General features: G+C 34.5%; 3 protein-coding genes across 3 annotated transcripts; 2 read left to right on the top strand and 1 right to left on the bottom strand.

Annotated features, from left to right (window-relative positions):
* The first annotated feature begins 7,379 nt into the window (after nucleotides 1–7,379).
* Nucleotides 7,380–10,342, top strand: LOC143534794 (nuclear transport factor 2-like). Its single transcript, XM_077029200.1, has 8 exons — nucleotides 7,380–7,801; nucleotides 7,936–8,236; nucleotides 8,418–8,638; nucleotides 8,734–8,890; nucleotides 8,968–9,086; nucleotides 9,636–9,698; nucleotides 9,889–9,951; nucleotides 10,045–10,342. Exons 1-8 carry the CDS (start codon nucleotides 7,574–7,576, stop codon nucleotides 10,234–10,236), a joined length of 1,344 nt encoding a protein of 447 aa, XP_076885315.1. The 5' UTR covers nucleotides 7,380–7,573; the 3' UTR covers nucleotides 10,237–10,342.
* Nucleotides 10,343–17,123: 6,781 nt separating this feature from the next.
* Nucleotides 17,124–19,557, top strand: LOC143534793 (ninja-family protein AFP3-like). Its single transcript, XM_077029199.1, has 2 exons — nucleotides 17,124–17,806; nucleotides 18,921–19,557. The coding sequence occupies exons 1-2, from the start codon at nucleotides 17,224–17,226 to the stop codon at nucleotides 19,289–19,291; spliced, it is 954 nt and encodes a 317-aa protein (XP_076885314.1). The 5' UTR covers nucleotides 17,124–17,223; the 3' UTR covers nucleotides 19,292–19,557.
* A 1,596-nt stretch (nucleotides 19,558–21,153) lies between these two features.
* Nucleotides 21,154–23,794, bottom strand: LOC143534792 (uncharacterized). The gene is made up of 3 exons (XM_077029198.1): nucleotides 23,333–23,794; nucleotides 22,114–22,209; nucleotides 21,154–21,314 (listed from the first exon to the last, which is right to left on the bottom strand). Exons 1-3 carry the CDS (start codon nucleotides 23,791–23,793, stop codon nucleotides 21,161–21,163), a joined length of 711 nt encoding a protein of 236 aa, XP_076885313.1. The 5' UTR covers nucleotide 23,794; the 3' UTR covers nucleotides 21,154–21,160.
* Nucleotides 23,795–24,307: the final 513 nt, after the last annotated feature.

Below are 24,307 nucleotides of genomic sequence, written 5' to 3'. Positions count from 1 at the left end.
ACTTGATGTATCACAACCAATCTACGTCACCTACAAACCAACATGACAATGAAGGTCATCATAGATTCATTGGGGCATGACGAGTGATATATATAAAAAGAGGGCATACTTGATTAATTCGGTTGTGAACCTCAAAATTAAGGTCGGGGTGTGTGTGGTATGGTAATCGGGACCTTCCTGCTGCCACGCGGTCCAAGAGAAAAGACGATATGATGTGGAAACAAAGAAGGAAGTGAATTCGATGAGTAGAAAGGGATTTGGGTATGATTAGACAAGCAGTTTGTTTTGAAAAGGGATTTGGGTAGGTTGGTTTTGACATAATCACAACAAACCTTTATCGGTAACAATTGAACCATAATTATTAACATTTTGTTATCTCTTCAACACACACGAGTGGTTACTTCTTTGTTCATGTTATGTTTGTCTCTCTCTCTCTTAATGATACATGGTCTCCGATTGTAGCGGCAACTCTTCATGTGAAGTTTGTATTTGCGATTTTTTCAGTAGTCACCATATTCCTCTCTTTGGTACAAAGGTGCATTGAATTGGTGTCGGTAACTTAGTTCTTCATTGTTGATTTATATTACACCGAGATTTCTTAGTTCTTCATGTTCGATTCAATGTCAGAGTCCCCACTGATTGATACTGTTGTTGAAAAATAGGATCAATAACGAATGAGGCTCATATAATATGATAACTAATGAGAATCACTCATGCCTTGGGAGACAGAGACAATATACAATACAATAGATGATTGATCTATCGGTGACTACTTTCGCTCCTATCTTTTATTCCTGATTAATAACAAGCTATATTTTAAATAATTAGCTAGACAATACAAGAAATGTATAAGAGAATGAGTAGTTAGAACTAATGAATAAAGTTGTTGAAAAAGCCAAAAAGATTACACAATCATAAATTAATTTGAAAAACTATAGTTATGGGAGAAACTAAAAATCAAACTTTAGATTTCAGCACTTTATAAATAGTAGGGGTGAGCAAATTAATTGTCATAATCGCAAACCAAACCATAACCGACATAACCGATAACTGATATAACTGATGGTTCGGTTAGAATTTTTGAAAACCGCCAAATGTGGGTCGGTTTTGGTTAATATGAATTCCAAACCCGCCATAACCGAACCGTCCCATTTATGCAACTATTAATCGAAAAATAAGGGTTTGGAAATTATTATCAGTGCATGACCAGGCAGTGGCGGAACTTGAACATTTTCATAGCGGGGGTCGAAAATCTTAGATTAATCATAAACTCAAACACAAACAAAATAAAATAAAAAAACGACTTTTGTACACGATATAAAGATCATACATCCAATAAAAAAACAGTTTCTACAAATACACGACAAAAAAAATCATATGATATTTAATAATCAAGTAAATGAATAAACAATAATACAAATTGAAAATCAAACTTTGAAGCCACTCGTTTTATCATTTTCAAGAGTGTAATAAACTTTCTAATAACTTATTATACGAGAAGTATGGGAAGGGGTTAGATGGATAATTGTGTCACTGTTTTCAATTTAAACCCATTCATTTTATCAATTTCAAGAATATAATAAGTCACTATTTTTCTTCTTGTCCTTTTCATCTCATCGTAAAAGAAAAAACCCATAAACTTCAAAATCAAGAGAACAACTAAAGCTTTAAAACTCATTTCTAAACCCAAAGTCAGGGGGGCCACAACCCTCCCTGCCCCACATATGTTCCGCCCTTATGAGCAAATATTTTTACACTTATTGCTATTTCAGAAAAAAGTTCTCCACACCTATTAGGATTTAAGCCAATAATAATAATAGCGGTTACCGTATTCATTCTAATGTTCCATAATTGTGGTTCTAAATTTCCATACAAATTGCCATTTCAAAATATGTCAATTAGAGATATATATTCTATAAATTGCAGTACAAAAAAAAATATGTTAGAATTCCACAATACAATTAGCGACTATTAAGTGTTCACAATCATACGAAAGGATTGTTTATTTTAATCACAGTTAACCGACTGGTTATAACCGTTAAAACCGGTTAACCAAAACCGCCATGACGGATCGGTTATGGTTATGGTCATCTATTTACCGCTATATCGGTTATGGTTATGGGTTTGACCAAAAACCGCCTCAAACCGATCCATGCACACCCCTAATAGATAGTTTCATTTAAATATAAACATGAACTCTTTTAAAACCACATAATCGGGTTAATAGGTTAACTCATTTATTAAACAATTTGTGTTTGCATAACCTCGTTTATTAAGCATATAGTGTTCGGGCTGATCTCTTCAATGAAACGAGTTATATTAATCTATTAATTGTTTTCGTGTCATATCAATTTTTTTTTACAGACATCAATGGAACCCATATAGTATTGGTTGAGAATATGAACTATTACAAACATCTCACATATGTGATTGTCATCTCATTGATTTTGAATATCTAAACATCTATGGCATCGTAATCAGAGGCGTTTAAGGCATCTGTATGACTGTGTTAAGTCACCGTATGTACCTATGCAATTATTTGTTTGTTGACAAATAAAAAATAAAAAAAAATACATGCGACATATTTTCGTAACACTACAACTTTCAACACTCAACTACCTTAAGTATTGATTAGATATATTTATATTTAGATGTTTGGGCAACAATAAGTTAATGTTTCAACTTAAATAAATGGTTGACTTTTGACAAAAGTTAGTTGTGTGTGAAGCTTGCAACGTGTATAATAGCTGTAGTCTTGATAAGCTTCACCGCATGTATTTTCCATATATTTTCAACAAGAGCTAAAATGAGTGACGATATAAATAAAAAAAATCATAGGTATCTTAAAAAACTTTATGAATTTATAGATATCCTAATATCTGCTTATGGTATCCGAATACATAAAATGTTAGAACCAAACCACTCAATTATTTAAACATAAATTAAATAATCAAACAAGAACTAAAATAAACGGACCCATTGAGTAACCGGTAGTTTGAAGTAGATGCAATTTAGCCAAAAGAAAGATTTACGTGAGCCTGGTGGTTTGTAGGTTATGTGGAGAAGAGGAAAAAGAATCAAGTTAGCATATCCTAGCCTTGTGTTATTTTGCCACTTTGATTTAGCAGTTCTCCAATCTTTGCTTTTCCGGTGCGAGACCTTCTTACGATGCACGAGTCTAGCAACCTTGGACATCAGAAGAAAAAGACGTTGCACGCGATTATCCTTACGGCTTGTTGTGTATTTGGAAATCAAGAAATTAAGGGCGTGTTCGTTTCAAGGATTTGTAAGGAATTCTAAGGAATGAGATTTTAAATCCCATGAATTGATATGTTCGTTTCATTAAATGAAAGAATGAGAATGGAAACTAAATCCCATCAAATCCCACATTTCATGGGATTTTAAAATCCTACCTATTTGAAATGATTATTAAGGATTTTTTGATTAACAATAAAAACCACTCAAAAAAAAATTCAAAAAAATTAATAAAAAAATCATAACTCAAAATATAAATCAAAAACGAAAAATGTAAAAAAACTAAAACGTTTCCGTCTTTTCCCTCGTTCTTAAAAAAAAACCCAACAATGAAGAAGATTCCAATTCCAATACATATTAACCAACCAAACACATGATAGGGATTCTCAAACATTCCATTCCAATTCCTATTCCAATTCCAAATCCTTTAAAAAAAGTCCGTGAAGCGAACACGCCCTAAGTCTTTGTTGTAATTCATGTTTCTCTTTATTGTTTGTTCATAACGTTTTACTATTGGTTTAATTAAAATTGTCGTTTCCCGATAAAAAAAAAGTGAGGTTAGCCCATAACCGATAACCGAGACAACTCATACTAACCACTGCATACATTAAACGGTGACCTAATTAATTAATTAATTAATTTATATTTCTTTATAAAATATGTAAACATTTTGTTACATCAATTTCTTATTTTTTAAAAAGATTGAATCCCAGCAACCAATTTTCTTATCATTTTAAAATATTGCATAATAATAATAATAATAATAATAATAATAATAATAATAATAATAGACAAAGACCCACCCTTTCCGAGGAAGATATGACTCCATCCTTGGATCACTGCAACAGTCAACATCCTTCCATTTCTTACAAAAGTCAAACCCACAGTCAACACTCATCTCACACCACGTGTCACCAATCCACAACTATCTCTGAAATCCAGACCGTCCATCTCCTAAATCGTCAAAGTCAAACCTATCCTCACCTTCATACCGTAGGGTGAACACACACCGAATCATACACTCCAACTAAAATATATATATATATAAATAAATAAATAGTGAGAATATATAGCCTTTGTGTTCGTACTCGTGGAGTCCAGTCGGCGGTGTTAGGGTTCACCGGAGAGGAGGTATATTCCGTTACGGTTATGTTAACTCCGTTAACCGATTATTATTATTATTACTAATCTACATGTTTTACTCGCTTCGTTCAATCGATGATAATAATAATTAATAACTGTTTGATTAATCGACTAATCGTAGTTCATCGGTGATTATCGTTGAATGTTAACATGCATTAGCGTTTTACGGTTCGATTTGATGTTAAGTTGTTGTATGTGAGCTCTAATCGGTGTGGACATTGTGTGAATAATTGAATATGTTAGGTTTTGGTATGCGGTTAAGCGATTGTGGACCGATTGTAACACTAGACGTTTTATGCACTTTATGGACTGATTATATGTTTATTTGCTGTAAGTAAGGTGTAAGTTAGGGATTTTATTGAAATCGGTGTGAATATGTTAGGTTTTAGTCAGTGGTTAAGTAGTCGTGTAGTAATGTGGACCGATCGAAAACTAGGGCATGTGTTGAGGTTTTATGCACTGTTTTGATGTTTGTTTGCTGTATGTTAGGGATTTGATTGGTTTTGGTGTGAAAATTGTGTGAATATGTTAGGTTTTAGTCTGTGGTTAAGTGATTGTATAGTGATGTGGGCCGATTGTTAAACTAGACGTTTTATGCACCGATTTCATGTTTATTTGCTTCATGTAAGGTGTAAGTTGGGGATTTGATTGAAATCGGTGTGAGAATTGTGTGAATATGTTAGGTTTTAGTCGTGGCTAAGTAGTCGTGTAGTGATGTGGACCGATCGATAAACTAGGGCTTGCGTTGAGGTTTTATGAACTGTTTTGATGCTCGTTTGCTGTATGTTAGGGATTTGATTGGATTGGTGTGAAAATTGTGTGAATATGTTAGGTTTTAGTCTGTGGTTAAGTGATTGTGTAGTGATGTGGGCCGATTGTTAAACTAGACGTTTTATGCACCGATTTCATGTTTATTTGCTTTATGTAAGGTGTAAGTTGGGGATTTGATTGGAATCGGTGTGAGAATTGTGTGAATATGTTAGGTTTTAGTCTGTGGTTAAGTGATTGTGTAGTGACGTGGACTGATTGTTAAACTAGGCGTTTTATGCACTTTATGCACGGATTATTTGTATATTTGATGTATGTAAGGTGTAAGTTAGGGATTTTATTGAAATTGGTGTGAGAAAGGTGTGAATATGTTAGGTTTTAGTCGTGGTTAAGTAGTCGTGTAGTGATGTGAACCGAACGTTGAACTAGGGCATGTGTTGAGGTTTTATGGACTGTTTTGATGCTCGTTTGCGGTATGTTAGAGATTTGATTGGATTTGGTGTGAAAATTGTGTGAATATGATAGGTTTTGTTTAGCGATGTGGAGGATTGTTAAGCTAGGGCTTGTGTTGACGTTTTTATGGACTGATTTGGTGCTTGTTTCCTGTATATGAGCTTTAAGTTAGGGATTTAATTGGATTTGGTGTGAATATGTTAGGTTTTAGTCGTTGGTTAAGTAATTGTGTAGTGATGTAGACCTATTGATAAACTAGGGCTTGCGTTGATGTTTTATGGACTGATATTATATTTATATGCTGTATGGAAGGTGTAAGTATGGGATTTTGTCGGATTCTGTGTGAATAGGCTAGGTTTTAGTCGGTAGTCAAGTAATCGTGTAGTGATATAGACCGATCATTAAACTAGGGCATGTGTTGACGTTTTATGAATTGATTTCATGTTTATACACTCTATGGAAGGTCAGAAGGTGTTAAATTGAGGATTTAGTCGGAATTGATGTGAGAATTATGTGAATTGGCTAGGTTTTTTTCGGTTTCAACTAATTGTATAGTGATGTAGACCGATCGTTAAACTAAGGCAAGTACTGGTGTTTGATGCTTTTGTGATGTTGATTGGATATTTTTAGAGGGGGGTTGGAGTTTGTTTGGAGCTTTGGAGTGTTTGGTTGAGGTTTTTTGTTGCTGTTTGGATGATGGTTAAACAAGGGCAAGCGCTGAGGTTTTATGCACTGATTTGATGCTTATTTGCTGTATGTGAGTTGTAAGTTAGGGATTTAGTCGGAATCGGTAGTGATGTGTAATCATGTAGTGATGTAGACCAATCGCTGAAATAGGGCTTGCAGTAGTGTTTGATGCTTTTGTGATGTTTTCAGATGGAAATTGGAGTTTGTTTGGAGTTTTGGAGTGTTTGGTTGAGGTTTTATGTTGCGGTTTGGATGTTTTGACTGTTTGGATTGTTGTTGTTGACTTAGGGATTTTGATTGGCTTAGGAATGGCTAGATGTTTTTCTTATCAGTTATGTGCAGAAGTTAAATTTTAAGTGTAATTTTAGATTTTGATGTTGGAGATAATAGTTTGATAGCAAGTCAGTTTCTTGTATATATTTATATACATGTGTTTGCTAAAAAAAAATTATATGGTTCAAGATATAAAGCTGTGGCAGTACATGTTTTGAGTCTATGGAGATTGATTAACATATATGTTCAGTGTTGGTTAATGTTACACTAGATGGATGCATTTTGGAAGCCCTATAAATTGATTATTTTTTTGAACTTATATGGTAGTAGATCAGCCAACAATGACGTATCGTATGATTTTTGTAGTTGCTTTTTCTCGTGACGTATGTACTTTTGTTACTTGACGTACACTACTGTTCTCCGTCATGCTGGGATTTCTGATTTATATTAGTTAAGAAATGACTAGAAGTTCTTAAAAAACATATACTTTACTCTTAATTTATCTATTTATTTATTTCTTTTTATTTTTTGCAGAGATGGAAAACGGTAGTTATATAGGAAGTTAATCTTTGTCCTTGAATGAATTTATATATATAATGTTGGTTCAGTAAGATTGCTAATTCTAATGTGTTTCTTTCTCCGAATTTATATAATTTGCTTCAAGTTATAAAATTCTGGTCTTACATGATTGATTATATGGAAAATGATTAACACATACGTTCAGAGTTGGGTAATGCTACACTAGATGGATGCATTTTGGAAGCCCTAGAAATTGATTACTTTTTTAACTTATATGGTAGTAGAGCAGCCGACAATGACGTATCATTATGATTCTTGTAGTTTATATGTACTTTTTCTCGTGACGTACTTACTTTCGTTATATGACGTATAGCTCTCCATCTTGTTGGGATTTCTGATTTGTTTTATTAATTAAATGACTAGAAGTTCTTAAAAATACATATACTCATATTTTAATTTACCTTCTTTTGCAGAGATGGAAAATGGTAATTTTATGGAAAATCAAACTTTGTCCTCCGAAAATGAGCATGATACTGTCGTGAATCCAAACTACTCTGCACAAGACGTTGCGGATGCCTTTGCGAAACAGTATTATAAAATTCTGCAAGAAATTCCTAAGGAGGCATATAATTTTTATAAGGATCAAAGCACGCGAGCCCATCCATGTCTTGATGGTTCAATGAAACCAGTAACAACCCTGCAGGTAAAAAAAATCTTTGCTCAACAACAGGTTTGACTTAAATATCACACACTCTAATACAGAAAGTTATTAATTATCCATTTGTGCATGATTTCATAATGTGTAACTTTTTAGTATCATTGAATATTTTGGAGCAGTGTATTGATGAAGAGATCATGGCTTCCAATATCAAGGAATGGAATCCTGATCTGGAAACCATACAGGCTCAGGATTCGATAATGAACTCAGTCGTCGTTGGAGTAACGGGCTATTTGATTGACAATGATGACGTGACAAAAAACTTTGCTCAGACTTTTCTCTTAGCCACACAAGAAGGCGGTGGCTTTTATGTCCACAACGATTTTCTTCAGCTTATGGAAATCAAGAAGGCACCAGAAGCTTCACCTTCTGTTGATGATGTGGAAGATCCTCTGCCTGCTCAACAAGCTGATGATTCAGGTACTTTTAATATCTTTGTCTTAAAGCTGATGATATGATTCCAATTGGTTGCATCTTTCAAAACGAGCTCATCATTATCAAATAATCACTTTTAAAATACATATTAAAACACACACTCATTATTACTACATATTATGATTCCAACTGATTGGATTTCTACTAATACTCTTTGTTTGTTTAGCAAAAGACTCCTCCTCGGAGACTGCACAGACTGCCATCAAGGATCAAACCGAGAAGTCAGCACCTAAAAAAGAGGGAAATGATACTAAAATGAAGTTTTCCGAGGTATTAGAAGGAAAGAAGCCACTTCCAGCTGAACCAAAGAAGAAAAGTCAACCTTCTGTTTGGCAGACACCTCCAAAAATCCAAGAAGATTCAAAAAAAGTGTCTTACGCGTCAATTGTGAGCTCATTTTTTTAGAATAATCTCTATATTGTTTGTGTTTCAAATATTATCTCCTAAAATGTTTACCATATAATCATTGCTTATAACTTTAGTTGGCAAAAGAAGGTTCTGGACCATCCACTACAGACTCACCTCCAAAAGCTGTTGCAAAAGTTTCACCAAAAACCGATAAGCCTGCAAGCACGTCTGCTGTTGTACCCAAACCATCTATGGTTCTTAACAATGGTCCTGATGCAAATATCTATGATGGTAAGATCATTAACTTGCAATCATTATCAAGGTGTTTCAGTTTTTAGTTACAAGTTATTTTTTCATAAATGTTGCAGTCAAATCGATTCGGGTCAAGGATCTGCCACCAAAAGTTACACAGGAATCAATACTGGAGGTGGTAAAGCAGTTTGGACCAGTCAAACAGAAAAACATCCAGATTAAAGAATACGCACAGGTTCGTAATCATACTTACTTCTTAATGTTAACCCGTTCACTAATGAACGGGTCGGTCGGGTTTATGATTAAATTCAAACCGGTCAAAATAGAAAACTTGGGTGAAGGTTGCTCAAAGTATATTTTAAGGGAAAATTACTAAAATAGCTATTTTGATCATTGACTTGACAAAACGGCCATTGACATTTTATTTGCTCAAATGTCATTTGATGCGCCGAATGAAACATGTCGCGCACTGGTTGATTGGTAGTCAAGACTATTTTGTTAGTTTTCTTGGTCAAAATGGCGATTTATCATATTTTAATTGCATACAAAACCGTTTTTATTGAAAGATTTTGATTATTATTTGTACATTACTGTCTTGGTAATAATAGTTCTGGTTAGTAGTTCGTTTTAGTAATTATACTTGATAGTTTCATAGTGTTGTGACTTGGTAAATATACTTATTTTAAACGGGCTAATTTGGTAACATGATAACTTGGATGACCCGTTTCAAAATTACCCGTTTTGGCAACACGGTAATTTACTAATTCTAATGATTTCTTTTCAGGACGGATACCGTTACGCTTTTGTTGAATTCGATCATGCAAAATCTGCCATTAGTGCAGTAGAGGTATAAATATGTTATATTTAATTTCTTAAAATTTATTTATTCGATCCATTTAATATTTATAAATTGATACCCTTCTTGTATTATCAAGTTCCGTTTATCATACACAATCAACACGTTTAAGCCTGCGTGTAACGAAGAAAAACATTGTTTAATTAATTATTTATAAAGTTTCTTCATCACATTGTTTCAGGCCCGTTTCATCCGACTTGATGACAAAGCATGCGAAATTCAATACAAGAAACATTCTAATCAAAGGTTAGTGAAAAGCCCGTCTTATACTAGGCCTATTAACAAATGTATCATTTTCCAACCCATGTTATAAATTTGTTCTTACTAAATTGCCATCACAGGTGGAAATAACATGGGGAGGCCACAGTTTGGTCGTAGAATTGACAATGGTTGGCGTCGTGAGGGTGAAGGAAGTAATGGTGGCAGCTGGGGAAATAAGCACGTTGACCATGAGAACTTTGGTCAACATTCTGGTCAAACTCGAGATTATAACCAGGGGCGCAACCGTTACTATCATGATCGTCGTTGAGTTTAAAGGATCCAACAAAATTGGATCAAAATCCGGTAAAAACTTTTAAAAATAGTTGAAGAGTTTTCGGTTTGGTTTTGTTTCAAAGAGTCTTTGTTCGAATGTTTTTTTTGCTTTGATAGTTTAGAGTGGTACCCTAGAAACTTGGGGTCGTCGGAATGTTTAACGATTTGATGGTGTGTTTTTAGTTGACTGTTGTTTGGTTATGGTAGTTAAAACTTTTAGTAATGTTTTCAGTACCGGACCGGGAACCATTTACATGACTGGTCTGGTTGAGTACTCCTTAGCCGCTTTATTTGGCCGGTTAATCAATGGTTGGACCGGCTTTTCAAATTTTGTTTGTCTTTTTTCTTCTAAAATCTCATTTCACTAATTCATTTACTACTTTAAACTCTATAATATGTTAAATTCAGATTTCCGATTTTTTTAAGTTAGTTTTATATATTTCTAATATTAAAATTATTTACGGTGTTATCTGGTTTTTGAAACTGATCCGACTAGCCTGACCATTGAACCGGTAGATGACTGATTTGATCGGTCTGGTCATGAAAATCTATGTCTTGGGTCTATACGTGTAAATACTTGTATTTTCAAAACGAGTTAAAAGGTAATGGGTCAAAACGTGTTGAAATATGTTAGTTTAAACATACATATTTAGTACGAGTTAAAATGGGTCGTGTTTGACAGATTTGAAACACTTATTTATTTTTTTTTTACAATTTTATAATTTTTGACATGTAATATATGCTTACAAACACGCTATCATTAAATTTTAATTTTATAGACTTTAAACATCATTGTGTTTTAGTTATTTGTATAAAAATATTTTTGAAAGCTGTGAGCATTTAAAAATAAATTTTGCTAGTCTTTTCAACACATAAAAACACTACACAAATTTTGCACAAAATAACCGAATAAGTTTTTCCCAAAAGCACGACCCTTGTTTTTATTTTAAGGTCAACTCATAATGAGCAAGAAGTTTAAATGTACAAACAAACCAACGAAAACCACAATTACAAGAAACAAACCATAAAAGAAAACCTCAAAATGAAAAACCCAACCTTTGTTGGTTTTCAGTTTCCTAGTCTTCGAAAACATGGACCCAAACATTTGTCAGTCTTACTTCTTCTTAATAGTTCCACGCTCTTACCCTCCTTCTACTCGATCCAGGAACAAGACTTAGTTGTTTCATGCTCTTGTTTTTGTAGAGACAAATGTGTGTGAACTGTGTGTAAATTATTTGTAAAAATATTGGTATTTAATTATTTTATAATAGCTTAAAAATTTATTTAAACTAATTTCTTATATGAAATTGAACCGTTGGTTGAGTGAAAAGGTAGTGGAGTGTGAGTGACGCATTTTGTTGGAATAAAATGCGATGAAAGAGAGTGAAGTGTGATATGACGTTTACGTGTCACGAAGTGAATGTTAGCATAGAGTGGTCCATATTGCATATTTTGCACAACAATCAATTAAAAATATACAATTTTTAATATGCAATCTAAATTACCTATTGATTGAACTAGAAAAGGACTTTACCTATGATTTTAACCACAACTTTTCTGCCTTTTCAAAAAATTTTTTATTGGAACAACAATGCTCCTTTGACTCCTTTCTATTTTTTCAATCTTCAACCATGAAAAAAATATCCGAACATGAAGAGAACAAGACTTGCTGTCAATCTATGATTGTTGACAGAACCTACGGGTTTCAAATCCGCTTATACGGTCGGGTTAACTATTTTGGAAGCCTAAAACAAAATAAAAATTCAGAGTCTTTTTCGAATTTTATTATTACAAAGCAAAACAACAAATTACGAATATGTTTGTCTTTTCACATAGCTTAACAGATAATTTAGTATTTTTTTTATCTAACTCTGATTTAAATTCGAGGTCCGATCTATGTGAGGACCTAAAGCTTTGACTTTAGTTTATAATATATATAATATAAATAATTGTTTCTATTAATAAAACTTAAAAAGAGAAAAAAATAAAGTTGAAAAGAAAGCAATAGGAGCAGAGAAAATGCTCAGCCTTTCCCTTCAAAGACAACATTATGTTCAATGCATTTGAAGTAAGATACTAAGATTATTCACTAATGCAAAAAGTTATTATATTATTTTAGGTTATTTTTTTCTCTATCTTTTTACACAACTCGAACTTGAACAAAAAGTTAAGTATGTTTTGAGTTGACTAGTCTAATTTGTTTAATATATCATGTTTCACTTGTTTAATAAACTAATATAAGTTTAACACCATAATCCGTTTACATGTTTATTTAAACAAGAGATGACCCCGCCCTTTTAAAGGCCTAAAGGGAATTAAAAATTTGAATATTGTTTATAATACGATAATTTTGTATTTGTAAACTTATAATCCGATTTCATTACACTTGTTTGAATGTTTGATAGATCATTTTATCAATGTCACTGTTTCAAAAACCCCAATGATGGTATTTATATCATACAGCTAAACAAATAATTTCCTTTTCTCTCCAATAAAACACCTGAAATTTAAGTCACTTGCAATGATATGGTGAACATGGAACACATAGAATGGCTTTCTTTGCTTTACGCCATAAATCTTTCAATTCACAAATGAAACATTGAAGATAGAAACTTTTACTTTTATCATATAGTGGTACCTTAAAGAATCTAAAAGTCCTGTAACTGTAGGGGTCTAAGATAATTATTCATTTTTTTCTTATACATCATGGGCACAAATGATTACTAACTTGCTAACACGTTTATAAACATGATCATTTAACTTGTTTATAACCTGATTATAATTCATGTACAACCACGTAACCGTCTACAACCGTGTTAACCCGTTGATCCTTTCAAATAACACATACGCATGAATTAGGGTCGATCTAGACCTCAATGACCATTTTAGGCATGGTTTCGGTACGATGCATAGTTTTAAAAAATAATATACATATATACAAACATTTTAAAAGATTAAAAAATGAAACTGCGTCAAAATAACTTAAAAAGAGCCTAGCTTTGCATGTCATGAATTCAAGTCACTTGCAACGATACGGTGGACATGAAACACATGGAACTGCTTTCTTTGGTTCATGTCATAAATCAAACATTGAAGATGAAAACTTTTACTTTATCATACAGTGATACCTTAAAGAATCTAAAAGTCGTGTAAATATAGAGGTCTATAAGACAAATATTCATTTTTTTCTTATACATCATTACGTATCACACATGATTACCTGTTTACAACTTGTGAACACGTTTATAAACAAGATCATTTAACTCGTTTACAACTGTAGTTTAGTCTGTTTATTTTTAACCGTGCCAAAACACTGGAAAAAAAACTTAGTAACAGCAGAAAATGAGCTAATTTTTTATATATATAAAGTTCATTTTTAAATTCGTTTTAAGCACTCGAAATCTCGAAGACAACACTGATCAAACATTCTAAATAATATTTTTTTTTAAAACAAAATATTTTAAAAATAAAATAAAAATGTTTAAAGAGGTTTCCATGAAATCCGGAATATCTTTAAAACACTTACATCATTAATTCGACAACAAGATCCATGTGTTTGATACGAACCAATGTACTTGCTGCCTTACGTGGCACCATATTAAAACTAACGCCAACATAACATTCTGACACGTGGCGGACTATTATTCCTCCTATAATATTTTGACACGTCGCATTACGTCACTGTACCTGGACAACTCTTTTTAAGGCTGAGGGGTGTGGGGGCTCTAATGGGGGCACGAGTGGGGGCTCCAGCCAATAATATTGTGACGTGTGGCAGAGAGAGAAACTGGATAAGGGGGTGTTGGAGCCCCCGTTGGAGCCCCTGGCCCTGGTGTGGAGGGGCTCCAGCAGGGGCTCCAGCGGATTTTTTTTTTATTTTTTATAAATATATTCAAAAAACGTATTATTAAAAAAACTCATAAATTATTAAAAAAAACACACATTAAAAAAAAATACATTAATATCTAAAAATAAAATAAAAATAAAAGTACTAAAAAAAACATTATTCTTATTCTTCGGCTTGGTCTTCTTCGATCAACCTCTTTCGGATACGTTCCTTTTGCTTTTCCATTAGCATTTGATCGACCGGATTTAGGTTACTGAAGTCTCTAGTAAGGAAGTCCAAATCTCTCATTCGACTTTTTTCCTTTTTGTCATTAGAGACCACCTCCATGGTTTTGTTGAATTTATTGAGGGATTCAACAAGATTGGCGATGTTTACGGCTTCCCCCTCAGCCGGTTTTTTCCCCTTGGCGTCCCGTCCCAATGGCCGCCTCCTCGGCGGTGAAGACGTTTCCTCCCCCGCAATGTTTAGGTCGAATCCAACGCGGCAATCCGACCCGGCGGAAGTGCTATACGCTCCAGACGAACTAGTTTTAGTCCGTTTCGGCCCTACTTCTGCATCAAGGTCCGGCGCCACCAGCTCAACCCACTTGGAACACCTTTTCAACCTCTCTCACAACTTTACATCGTCCCACGTCTTCACCGTCCCATACCTCCGCAAACACTCCTGCTTCCACTCTTCGACAGTGAAATTGTAAACCGCCAAATCATCACTGCCACTTGGTCTCATACGACCGCTGTTCCTGTTGAAAAGATTAGTAAACAAGCCGACAAATTTTCTGATTTCGGACCACCGACCCGAAATCATATCGGCGTTCCGCTCTGTACTCCCAACGAGCGTATAGAACGTCTCCCTAACATTTGTCCAAAAAATCTTGCTCTTTTGGTAGTCGGCTGCAAAATGAATAAATAAATTTGTAAGTCATTTAACTTTTTTATTTAACTTTTTTATTAAAAATCATTTTTAAAAACGTTAAAACAATTACCGCAACGCCGATCCTCATAAATGACTATCCAAGCCCGACACACGGCTTCCTTCTCATCCGATGACCACGGAGTGGTTTTCCGTTTCGTCCTTGGAGTCGAAGCCGGTCCCGACCCGTCCGTTGCAACTTGTTTTTTCCGGTGGACGCGTCTTCTTTGTCCCGTAGCTTCACCGTGTGATTCTTGTGTCTCCGGAACAACAAAGTTAGGAGACGGTTGTATGTTGGATGGTTGAAAGCCGGATGATTGTTGCGGCTCCGAATAAAACATCGGTTGGTCCGGTGACGACCATAAATCGTCGTCAATATAATCTGAATCTAGGTTTGGGTACCAATTTCCAGCCATGTTTTTAAAAAAAAGTTTGAAAGATGGGTTGATTTTGGGTTTTTTTTGAAGTTGTGATAATTGTTTTAGATGAAATGGGTTATATATAGGAAGAAAAAACTTTTTTTTTTATTAAATAAGAGCCCAACGGCTCATTTTTAAGCTCCAACGGCTCTTTCACGTTTTCCCATGCCCCTTTACGCCATATTCGTCCCGCGAAGGTGCTTGCGCCTGCTTTGTTTTTCGTGCTCGCGCGCCTCTCGCGCCCCGGGGGTGTGGTGCTAGCGCCTGGGGGCGCGAGCGGAGGGGCTCTAGCGCCCCCGTTGAAGCACCACACCCCTCAGCCTAATCATTAAAATATTAATATTAAACCTACGTGTCAGAAGTCAGCACTGCCCTTGTTTTGTCCTTGTCTAGGTTACTTTTGTTATAGGTTTCCAAGGGTAATTTCGTCATTTACTTCTTAACTTTGTATTGCTGTCAAACACTCCTTCAACTTTTATATATTCACAAAGTATACCATTTAACATTCAAAGGTTATGCAAAGTAAATAAAATTTTAGATTATTTTTAAAAGCCAAATTTTTTAAAAAACAAAAAACGAGACGACTTGCAAGTTGCAAGAGACCCGAACATATAATGGGAAGGAAAATTAATATATGAGTGATTTAAAAAGAAATTCAATACTAAATAACCTTTTTAATAATATCTTATACAAAATATCACAAAAAATTAAATTTTCATTTTCGCTAAAATTAAATAGTTTTAATTGAGGTCATTTAATTGATACTAGTTTAACAATAAATATGTAATTTTAATGGCTTCAAGTCATGAACCAACTATAAAAAATAAAATAAATAAACACATAAAGGGAAGATCATGAGAGAACTAATCTTATAATAACTATAGAACTCAAAATATATATATATATATATATATATATATATATAATACAATGCAATATATGTATATATAGAGTTCTCTAGCTCTCTTACAAAGAATGAGTTCACTACACATAATCATCTAAAAATTAATTTCCGTTAAATGAAACGCTTTGCCATACTCTTGAAATGCATTCAATTGCGTGAGTGAATTATATCGTCGACTAATTAAACCAAAAAACAAAACCAAATTTAAAAAAAAATCAAATTATTTCAAAATCTCAGTTACTACCTTAAACTCGATATTTTGTCGTTTTTGGTTGCATTATTTATTAGACTCGATATTTTGTCGTTTCGGCTCCATCACTTATTACCATCGTAACTCCACACTAAAAAAACACCCCCTATTTTGAATTCCTCACACACACTTACACGCTAATACAACACCACAAACTTTCCTAACCAGTACACCTAGTCAGAAACTCAGAACACATAACATTGTATCAGCAAGGAGACAGCAGAGATGCACAAAAAACCCGAAACCAGACCAAAAAAAACCCGAAACCGAGTTTTTTAATACTCAAGTTTTTACTACCCAAAACCATGCATTAGAAAAACCCGAGTACCCGACCGATAACCAATACACTTAAACTTCAAGGACCAAAGTGTAACATCTATCCTCTCCAGTCTCCACTCACTTTTCCCTTTCCATTGATTCTCTTCTTCTTCTTCTTCTTCTTCCTTCTTTCTTTTTTCTTCTTCTTCTTCTTCTTCTTCTTCTTCTTCATAATATTAATATTATAATTATTATTACTTCCTCTGCGTCAACTTCAATCAATCTCTTCTCATAATATTATAATAACCCTCAAATACCCACTTCAAATTATGCCAATTTCACCCCAATTTCACTTCAATTTACACAATTTCTAGTCTTTTTTATTAAAAAAAAACATGACCGACCCATCAAACAATGAGATGGGTCACTCCTCTTTCTCCATGAATTTGCTCCAAAAACTCACCGGGTCAAAAGACCCGACCCGACCCGACGCGGATGACGACCCGGAGCTGAACCTCGGGCTGTCACTGGGCGGGAGGTTCGGCGTGGACAAGACCCGGATAGTCAGGTCATCCTCCATTGCCGCCATTTTACCCGGGTCGGATCCGGGTCGGCCCGGTTTGGATCCGAGTCGACCCGGGTTGGCCCGACCCGGGTCGGGTTCGGGTACGGGTCTGGTGAGGACGGCGTCGTTGCCGGTGGAGACGGAGGAGGAGTGGAGGAAGAGGAAGGAGTTGCAGAGCTTGAGACGGTTGGCGGCGAAGCGACGGCGTTCGGAGAAGCAGAGTGTGAGTAGGGGTGAGAGGGAGGAGTATGTGATGGCGATGGGCCGGGTCGGGTCGTCGGTTGGGCTGGCTTTTGGATCAGGGAATTGGGAGTTTGGTGGGGGTGGGGGCGCGGATGGTGTGTCGGATGGGTCGGTCCCTGGCTCGGGTTCGGTTGATTTGCAGGGGAGTGTGGAGAGTAGGCATCTTCAAGGTATAATGTTATTCGGGTCGTATTTTCGGGTTTTGGGTCTTGGGTCCTCGGGTTTGAGAATTTAAAAATAGAATCAGAAATTCGAAACCGACCGTAATCTTTCATGGGTTTTTCAGGTTTGGATTAATCAGGTTTCGAATACTTGACGTAAAAAACTAATAAATAAATAAGTAAACAAAATAATAAATATTTGACCGAATAAATAAATAAATAATTGAAAAAAAATGGAGAATTGTTATTTGTACTTTAGTGTAGAATCCTATTTTTTTTGTTTATAATGTGTAAAATGTAGAACGCGTTTTTGAGGTTGTCCCGAAACCAATCAATTTGCTAATTTGTACCTACATTGTTGTTTGTAAGTTAGTATAGAAACCTTTTTTTTAATTTTGTTTATAAATGTTTAAAAACATAATTTAGTAGTTCAAAAAAAAAAAATTTAAACCCTAATTTCATGGAGTTATCTTTCATCGAATTTTTTACGCCGTACTTGGTCCTTACTAAGTTTATGTTCTTGTGATCACATTTGACACGATTTGTACGACTTAAAGAGGAATGCGAGATCATGTAAACAAAGAAAGTTTCGTGTTCAAGAACGCGTTAACAGAAAACTTGCAGGATAATTTTTAAAATAGTTTCATTTAAGGCTAATTTGTAAATTTCTAGAATCTTCTAACCTCGCGATACATTTTCTACGCGTGGTGTGAAGTTGACTTTGTGTAGTCAAGACGAATAATCATGTCAAAAACTTAAAGTTTGACTCTTTCGAGACTTTGTTTTGACCTTTTGAGGTCAACGCAACAATTGAATTCACATCAAGATCGACACGGGCTCTTTAAAAATGAGGTAATAGTATCATAAAGTTTCGGCTTTGTGACATGGTTTGAGCCGATGTTTGGTTTGACTTTTAAGTCAATTTTATAAACCGATGATTATCTGATCGTTGGAACACCTAGTAACAATAATCAGTTTTCGATGTTTAGATATATGTAAAATGAAATAAATTTGTAATGTGTTATATCAATCGGTAACCATTTAATGCGACAAACGTACCATCAAAAGTTTAATATTATCGTTGTTATTATTATTATTATTATTATTATTATTATTGTTTCAGGATCAGGAGGCGAAAGCGAAGCTAGCCCTGCAAGTGTACAATCTAGCCAGGAACGGACGAATAAGGATGGTGCCAATTCATCCCGGCCAATAAGACCCAAATCCGAGAGTTCAGGAAGTAATAAAGGGAAGGAAATAAGATCAAACGCACTCGACATGCCGTGTGTGTTTACGCAAGGGGACGGTCCGGGTGGGCGAAGAATTGAAGGGATTCTTTATAAATATGGTAAAGGTGAAGAAGTGAAGATAATGTGTGTTTGTCATGGGAGTTTTCTCACACCAGCTGAGTTTGTAAGGCACGCAGGCGGGACGGATGTTGTTCATCCGTTGAAGCACATAGTTGTGAACCCTAATTCATCGTCTTATTTGTAATGACGGTCGTTGTCGTGACGGTGGTAGTTGACTAGTGATGGTTGTAATGGTGGTTGGATGTGTGTGTGTAATGTCATCCTCCATTTGAGAAAGATTAAGAACCTAAACATCACTTCCATTAAAAGGGAGTTTGATTATTATCTGGTTTTTCTTTTTGTTGGTTCTTTAAAATTTTTGGTTCGGTTTTGGTAGGGGTGCAAACGAGCTGATTCGTGCCTGAGCTTGACTAGGCTCGAGCTCGGCTCATTTAATTTACACAGAGCTCGAGCTCGGTTCATGAGCAGATTTTCAAGCTCGAGCTTGACTTGTTTACTATTTATCAATTATTTTTTATATTATCTATAATTATTTATTATATATTTTTTCTATTATAATTTTATGTATAAAATAGTATATATTATTTAGTTATTTTTATTTATTTTTTCATAACATTATGTATATATATATATTAATTAATAATTATTAAATATATATTTTAACAAATTATATTAATGACAGGCTCGTTTAAGCTCATGAGCCGACTCAAGCTGATAAGTGAAGCTCGGGCTCGGGCTCGTTTATTAAACGAGCTTACTTTTAGGCTTGAGTTCGGGCTCGATCGAGCTTTTAAACAAGGCAATTTCGAGCATCTCGTCTCGTTTGCACCTAGGTTTTGGCCAAAAGTTGATGCCTATGGCGTTTATATACTTCGTGTCGGTTCAAAGAGATTGAGTTAGACGAGGATCACTCGATTCATGGTAAAAAAAGTTGATTTGAAACAATGTTCTTGTCAAATATTGTTGGCCACTCTAATAAAGTGTAGCTAACTTTATACATAATTACATATGCATAATGTTCTCATATGACCTCTTATTGTGGAGGATAAATTAAAATTTATTTACGGGTCTTACAGATGAAACTCGTGAACATTAAGAATTATAAGTACCTGTTTACACACCGTTAACCTCAATCCTCCCATTTTTTTTTCCAACTCGTCTTAATCATGGTCCCAAACAACCCGATCATCGTATCATCATCAAGCTGTCACATAACAAATTCAGGCATTTTGAGTTGTCTGATGAACAGTTTTGATATATTATAAAAATGTTAAGAAAATGCAACTAACTTTATGCATATTTTCATTATAAGACTATATATGCAAACATATAAAAAAAATTGTTTATACGGAAACGAATCTCAACGCTTGGATAAAGATTATAAGGGTTAGTGATGAGTACTCACATGAGAATAAACTACAAATAACATTCGAACTAAGACGCGTAAATGTAGTTATGTACGTGTATAATTTATATATTCACGTGTAATTACTTAAATCTTGACCCTTTTATTTATTTATTTATTTTGTATCATATTTAAGAAAATAATACAGATAATTAATATTCAAGTTTTTGTACAACCTTCATAATACTTCCTAATTTCAAAATTATGCTTAACAATTTTGGTAAGATTTAAAAAGCTAATGCTCAACCGGGCTCGAAATGGCGAAGAACGACGTATTAAATACTGAATTAAAAAGAAATGGCAGAACTGCCACCATCTTTAGACCAGGCCCCATGTGGGCCCGGTGCAAATGAAAGAATGTTATTCTCATAAGACCTTTTATTATGAAAGAACAAATTAATATTTATTTACGGGTCCTACAGATGAAACTCGTGAAAGTTTAAGAATAATAATAAGTTACCTGTTTCCACGCCATCAACCTCTATCCTCCCATACTGTTTTCCGACTCGTCTTAATCACGGTCCCAAACAGCCTGATCATCATATCATCATCATCAAGCTGCCACATTACAAATGCAGGCATTTTGACCCACCGAGGCACCGACCTCTTCAAAACGTCGAAATATAAGAAACTATTAACTTGTGATGTTCAAACGGATATTTCACCGAGACAGCAATGGCAATAACATGATGAGCATGGATTTTTGCTAGGAAAACAAGATTTAGAACAACATCCTTTTTTTGAACCCGCTTTTTGATCCAACTTCTTGAGTCCACTGCCCGAAGGTGAATTTGTTTCCTTACTGCAAACAAACCAAACTCAATATATTGCTTTTTGACTAAAACCAAACCGAAAACCAAAACTTCGGTTTTTGGCGTTTTTGAAACCGTTCGGTTTCGGTTTTTCGATTTCGGTTTTCATTTTGGTTTCGGTTCGGTTTTGGTTTTGGTTTTTTCGGTTTTTGTCATTTGAGCTTGAAAATTTTAGGCCGAAAAAAACTTTGCAAAAAATAATGAATTTTAAGTGTAAATAATTTTGTTAATTGTAAAATAACAGACTATTATACATTTGATATTGGAGTTACATATTTATTAAATTCTTATAAATTACTTAACATAAAATATTAAAAAACAAAAATTTAGGAATTCGGTTCGGTTTTTTCGGTTTTTTCGGTTTTTTTTAACATGCAAAACCAAAACCGAATCGTTAGTGTGGTTTTTACAAAAACATAAAACCAAACCGTCGGTTTTTGTTTCAGTTCTCTTTTTTCGGTTTGGATTTTTCGGTTTCTTGCACACCCCTGAATATAACTTTGCCTTTATTTCATTTGGTAAGTATATATATTTTTTTTCAGTCCATTTTGGTAATTCTAAGTCTAGGACCGGACTAATTCGGTAATTATGGCGTAAAAAGAGAATAACTAGTGCAGAACTTAGAATAATAATCTACATGTTTTAATATAAAACAATTTAGAAGGCTTTTATCACTAAAATTACACTTTAGATGATACTTTTAACCACTGTCGACCCATTACGCTTTTACCTAACTCATAGCATAAACAACCTGTTAATAAGTAAATAGATCAAAACTGCCAAACTTACGAATGTGAAGATTTTTTCGGTTTACAGTTACAACAGCGCATCCACTTTGGCACTTTACAGGACCCACAGTTGCATTTTGACCAACAAGACTTGTTTCTGCAACAAAAATAAGAGATACTTCATATCTGCAGCATACTAAAGGGTTAAAAATGGTCAACTTGTTACTTGATAAACAACTTAAAGCGGAAACGGGCTAAATGGGTCGTATTGGATAAAGTGATACAAAGCCGATTTTTAAGCATACAACCTCCTAAATTATTATAAAGAAAAGGTTTAGATGATTTACCATTTATAAACATTATTTTTGTAATTATGCGACATTAACTATACATATAACTTTTTTTGAAAAAAGACAGAAAAGCATTTGAGCCGTTACACTACCCAACCCATCGGGTCTCTCCATCTTACCGTCCAAAATTCATGAAAATTAGTAAGATTCCACAGAATGACTGTAAATGTAGGTTGACTGCAAGGTTTTTTTTATTTTTATTTTTTATTTTTTTTTTCAATATTCACAAGGATAATGATTTGTTTGCAACAACCAAATGAAAAAAATAACAAGATGGACATGTTGACAAGTCATATTATATAATTTCTTAAAAAAATTGTTCTCCTAAATAGAGAAAATGGCAAAAGACGTCCTTTATGTTTAATCGTTTTTTCAGTGGACGTCCTTTAGCAAAAGAAATGACAGAAAACATCCTCTACGTTTAAAAACTCTATCACATTATGTCCTTTGACCCTAACATAGTTAACTTTTTCCGTTAAATATGGTCATGTGCCATGCACATGGGGGTATTTTGGTCATTTCACTATTGCAAATTAAAATAATATTAACTCATTGACCTAAAGATGAATAATTTTCAAGAGTAAAATGGACCAAAATACCCTCAAGTGTCTGCACATGACCAGATTCAACGAGAAAAGTTAACTGAGTTTTTTGCTTCGTTAAATAATTTTCAAGAGTAAATAACAAGATGGACATGTTTACTATTCATATAGTCATTGCTTCGGTAGAAATAAGCAAATGCAAAGACACTTTATAAAAATAAACGAAAAAAACGCTTCATAGAATTATGCATAGAAAACTGCTAAAAGGATCACCTTTTTAGTAACGAATCTTTATCGTGTCGTCTAATAGGACTTAGTAAACATGCATAGTTGTTCAACAAGATAATAACTTCTGAATAAGTTCAAAGAGCTAACATATATAACTTACTTTGGTTCACTGGATTTATGATCTGTTAACGGAGACGATTCCAGTTGTTGACTTTGAGAGTTGACTCCTTCATCCGCAAGCCGTTCGACTTGTGTTTTCCACCTAACAACCTTTTGTGGCTCATCTAAATCCGACGCGTGAGCATCTAACTTATTCAAGCTTTCCGCATTTTGACCCGAATGTTCCACATCAGCAGCCGCTAAATGCCCTTGATCATGTTTGTAACTATTACTATGATGAATACTGAACAGTGACTCACTGGAAGCTGAACTCCATTCTGATGACGGCGATGAGGACCTACTAGAAAAGTCAAAGTCTTCGGGTCTTTCCATTACTTGAACGGGAGGTGATTGCGTGAGTGACGTGCTGTCTGAAATTGATGGTATGGGATCAGATGAACGGCTGTTAACGGTTTCGTCTTTGGTAGGGGAGGTGGGCCCGGATGGCGGTTTTGGATCCATTTGGTTTAAATTTACTCGGATTTTTTATGATGTGGAAAGGAGTGTTTATAGAATTTCTTGCTCAAAGATTCTCGTCATTCAAATCGCTGATCTGAAATTCTTCCTTTTCCACAATAACGCTTAGGATCCCGTCTAAAAACATAACAAACTATATCAAGAACACATGCATAGAATCTCATCTAGTGTAACGTCACTAGTACCGATCACAACAATAAGCCACAATGTATTCTCAAGGTTTTTTCTTGATTTCATTTTCCAATGCTTCATATACGGAAACATATATGTGTCATACTAGTCTCTGGTTTTTCATTTTTGCAAACATTAATGAGCAACATCTAGAGCCAGCAATTTTTATTTTTGGTCAAAACATGAATACATATTGAAATGGTTAAATACAATATATATGCATACAATTCAAGTCTAACTGACCAGCTTGACAAACACCCAAAGTAATTAAACGTTTCAAATGGTCGCATTTGTATGAAAATTTTCCAATATATATACATCATTATTG

The sequence above is a fragment of the Bidens hawaiensis genome, unplaced genomic scaffold (assembly GCF_021521415.1).
Source record: "Bidens hawaiensis isolate Kalapana, Puna unplaced genomic scaffold, B.hawaiensis_p1.1 tig00010344_1, whole genome shotgun sequence".
Lineage (NCBI taxonomy): Eukaryota > Viridiplantae > Streptophyta > Magnoliopsida > Asterales > Asteraceae > Bidens > Bidens hawaiensis.
The sequence above is the reverse complement of the archived record's forward strand: the minus strand, read 5'-3'. Positions and strand labels throughout refer to the sequence as shown.

Excerpts from the sequence above, each read along its gene's own strand:
- LOC143534794 (XM_077029200.1), top strand. The coding sequence starts at position 7,574 with ATGGAAAATGGTAATTTTATGGAAAATCAAACTTTGTCCTCCGAAAAT. Across the intron at positions 9,087-9,635 it reads AGATTAAAGAATACGCACAG|GACGGATACCGTTACGCTTT; the intron begins GTTCGTAATCAT and ends ATTTCTTTTCAG. Across the intron at positions 9,952-10,044 it reads ACAAGAAACATTCTAATCAA|ACAGGTGGAAATAACATGGG; the intron begins AGGTTAGTGAAA and ends TAAATTGCCATC.
- LOC143534792 (XM_077029198.1), bottom strand. The coding sequence starts at position 23,793 with ATGGATCCAAAACCGCCATCCGGGCCCACCTCCCCTACCAAAGACGAA. Across the intron at positions 22,210-23,332 it reads CATAAATCCAGTGAACCAAA|AAACAAGTCTTGTTGGTCAA; the intron begins GTAAGTTATATA and ends TTTTTGTTGCAG. Across the intron at positions 21,315-22,113 it reads CCGAAAAAATCTTCACATTC|TAAGGAAACAAATTCACCTT; the intron begins GTAAGTTTGGCA and ends GTTTGTTTGCAG.
- LOC143534793 (XM_077029199.1), top strand. The coding sequence starts at position 17,224 with ATGACCGACCCATCAAACAATGAGATGGGTCACTCCTCTTTCTCCATG. Across the intron at positions 17,807-18,920 it reads GGAGAGTAGGCATCTTCAAG|GATCAGGAGGCGAAAGCGAA; the intron begins GTATAATGTTAT and ends TTATTGTTTCAG.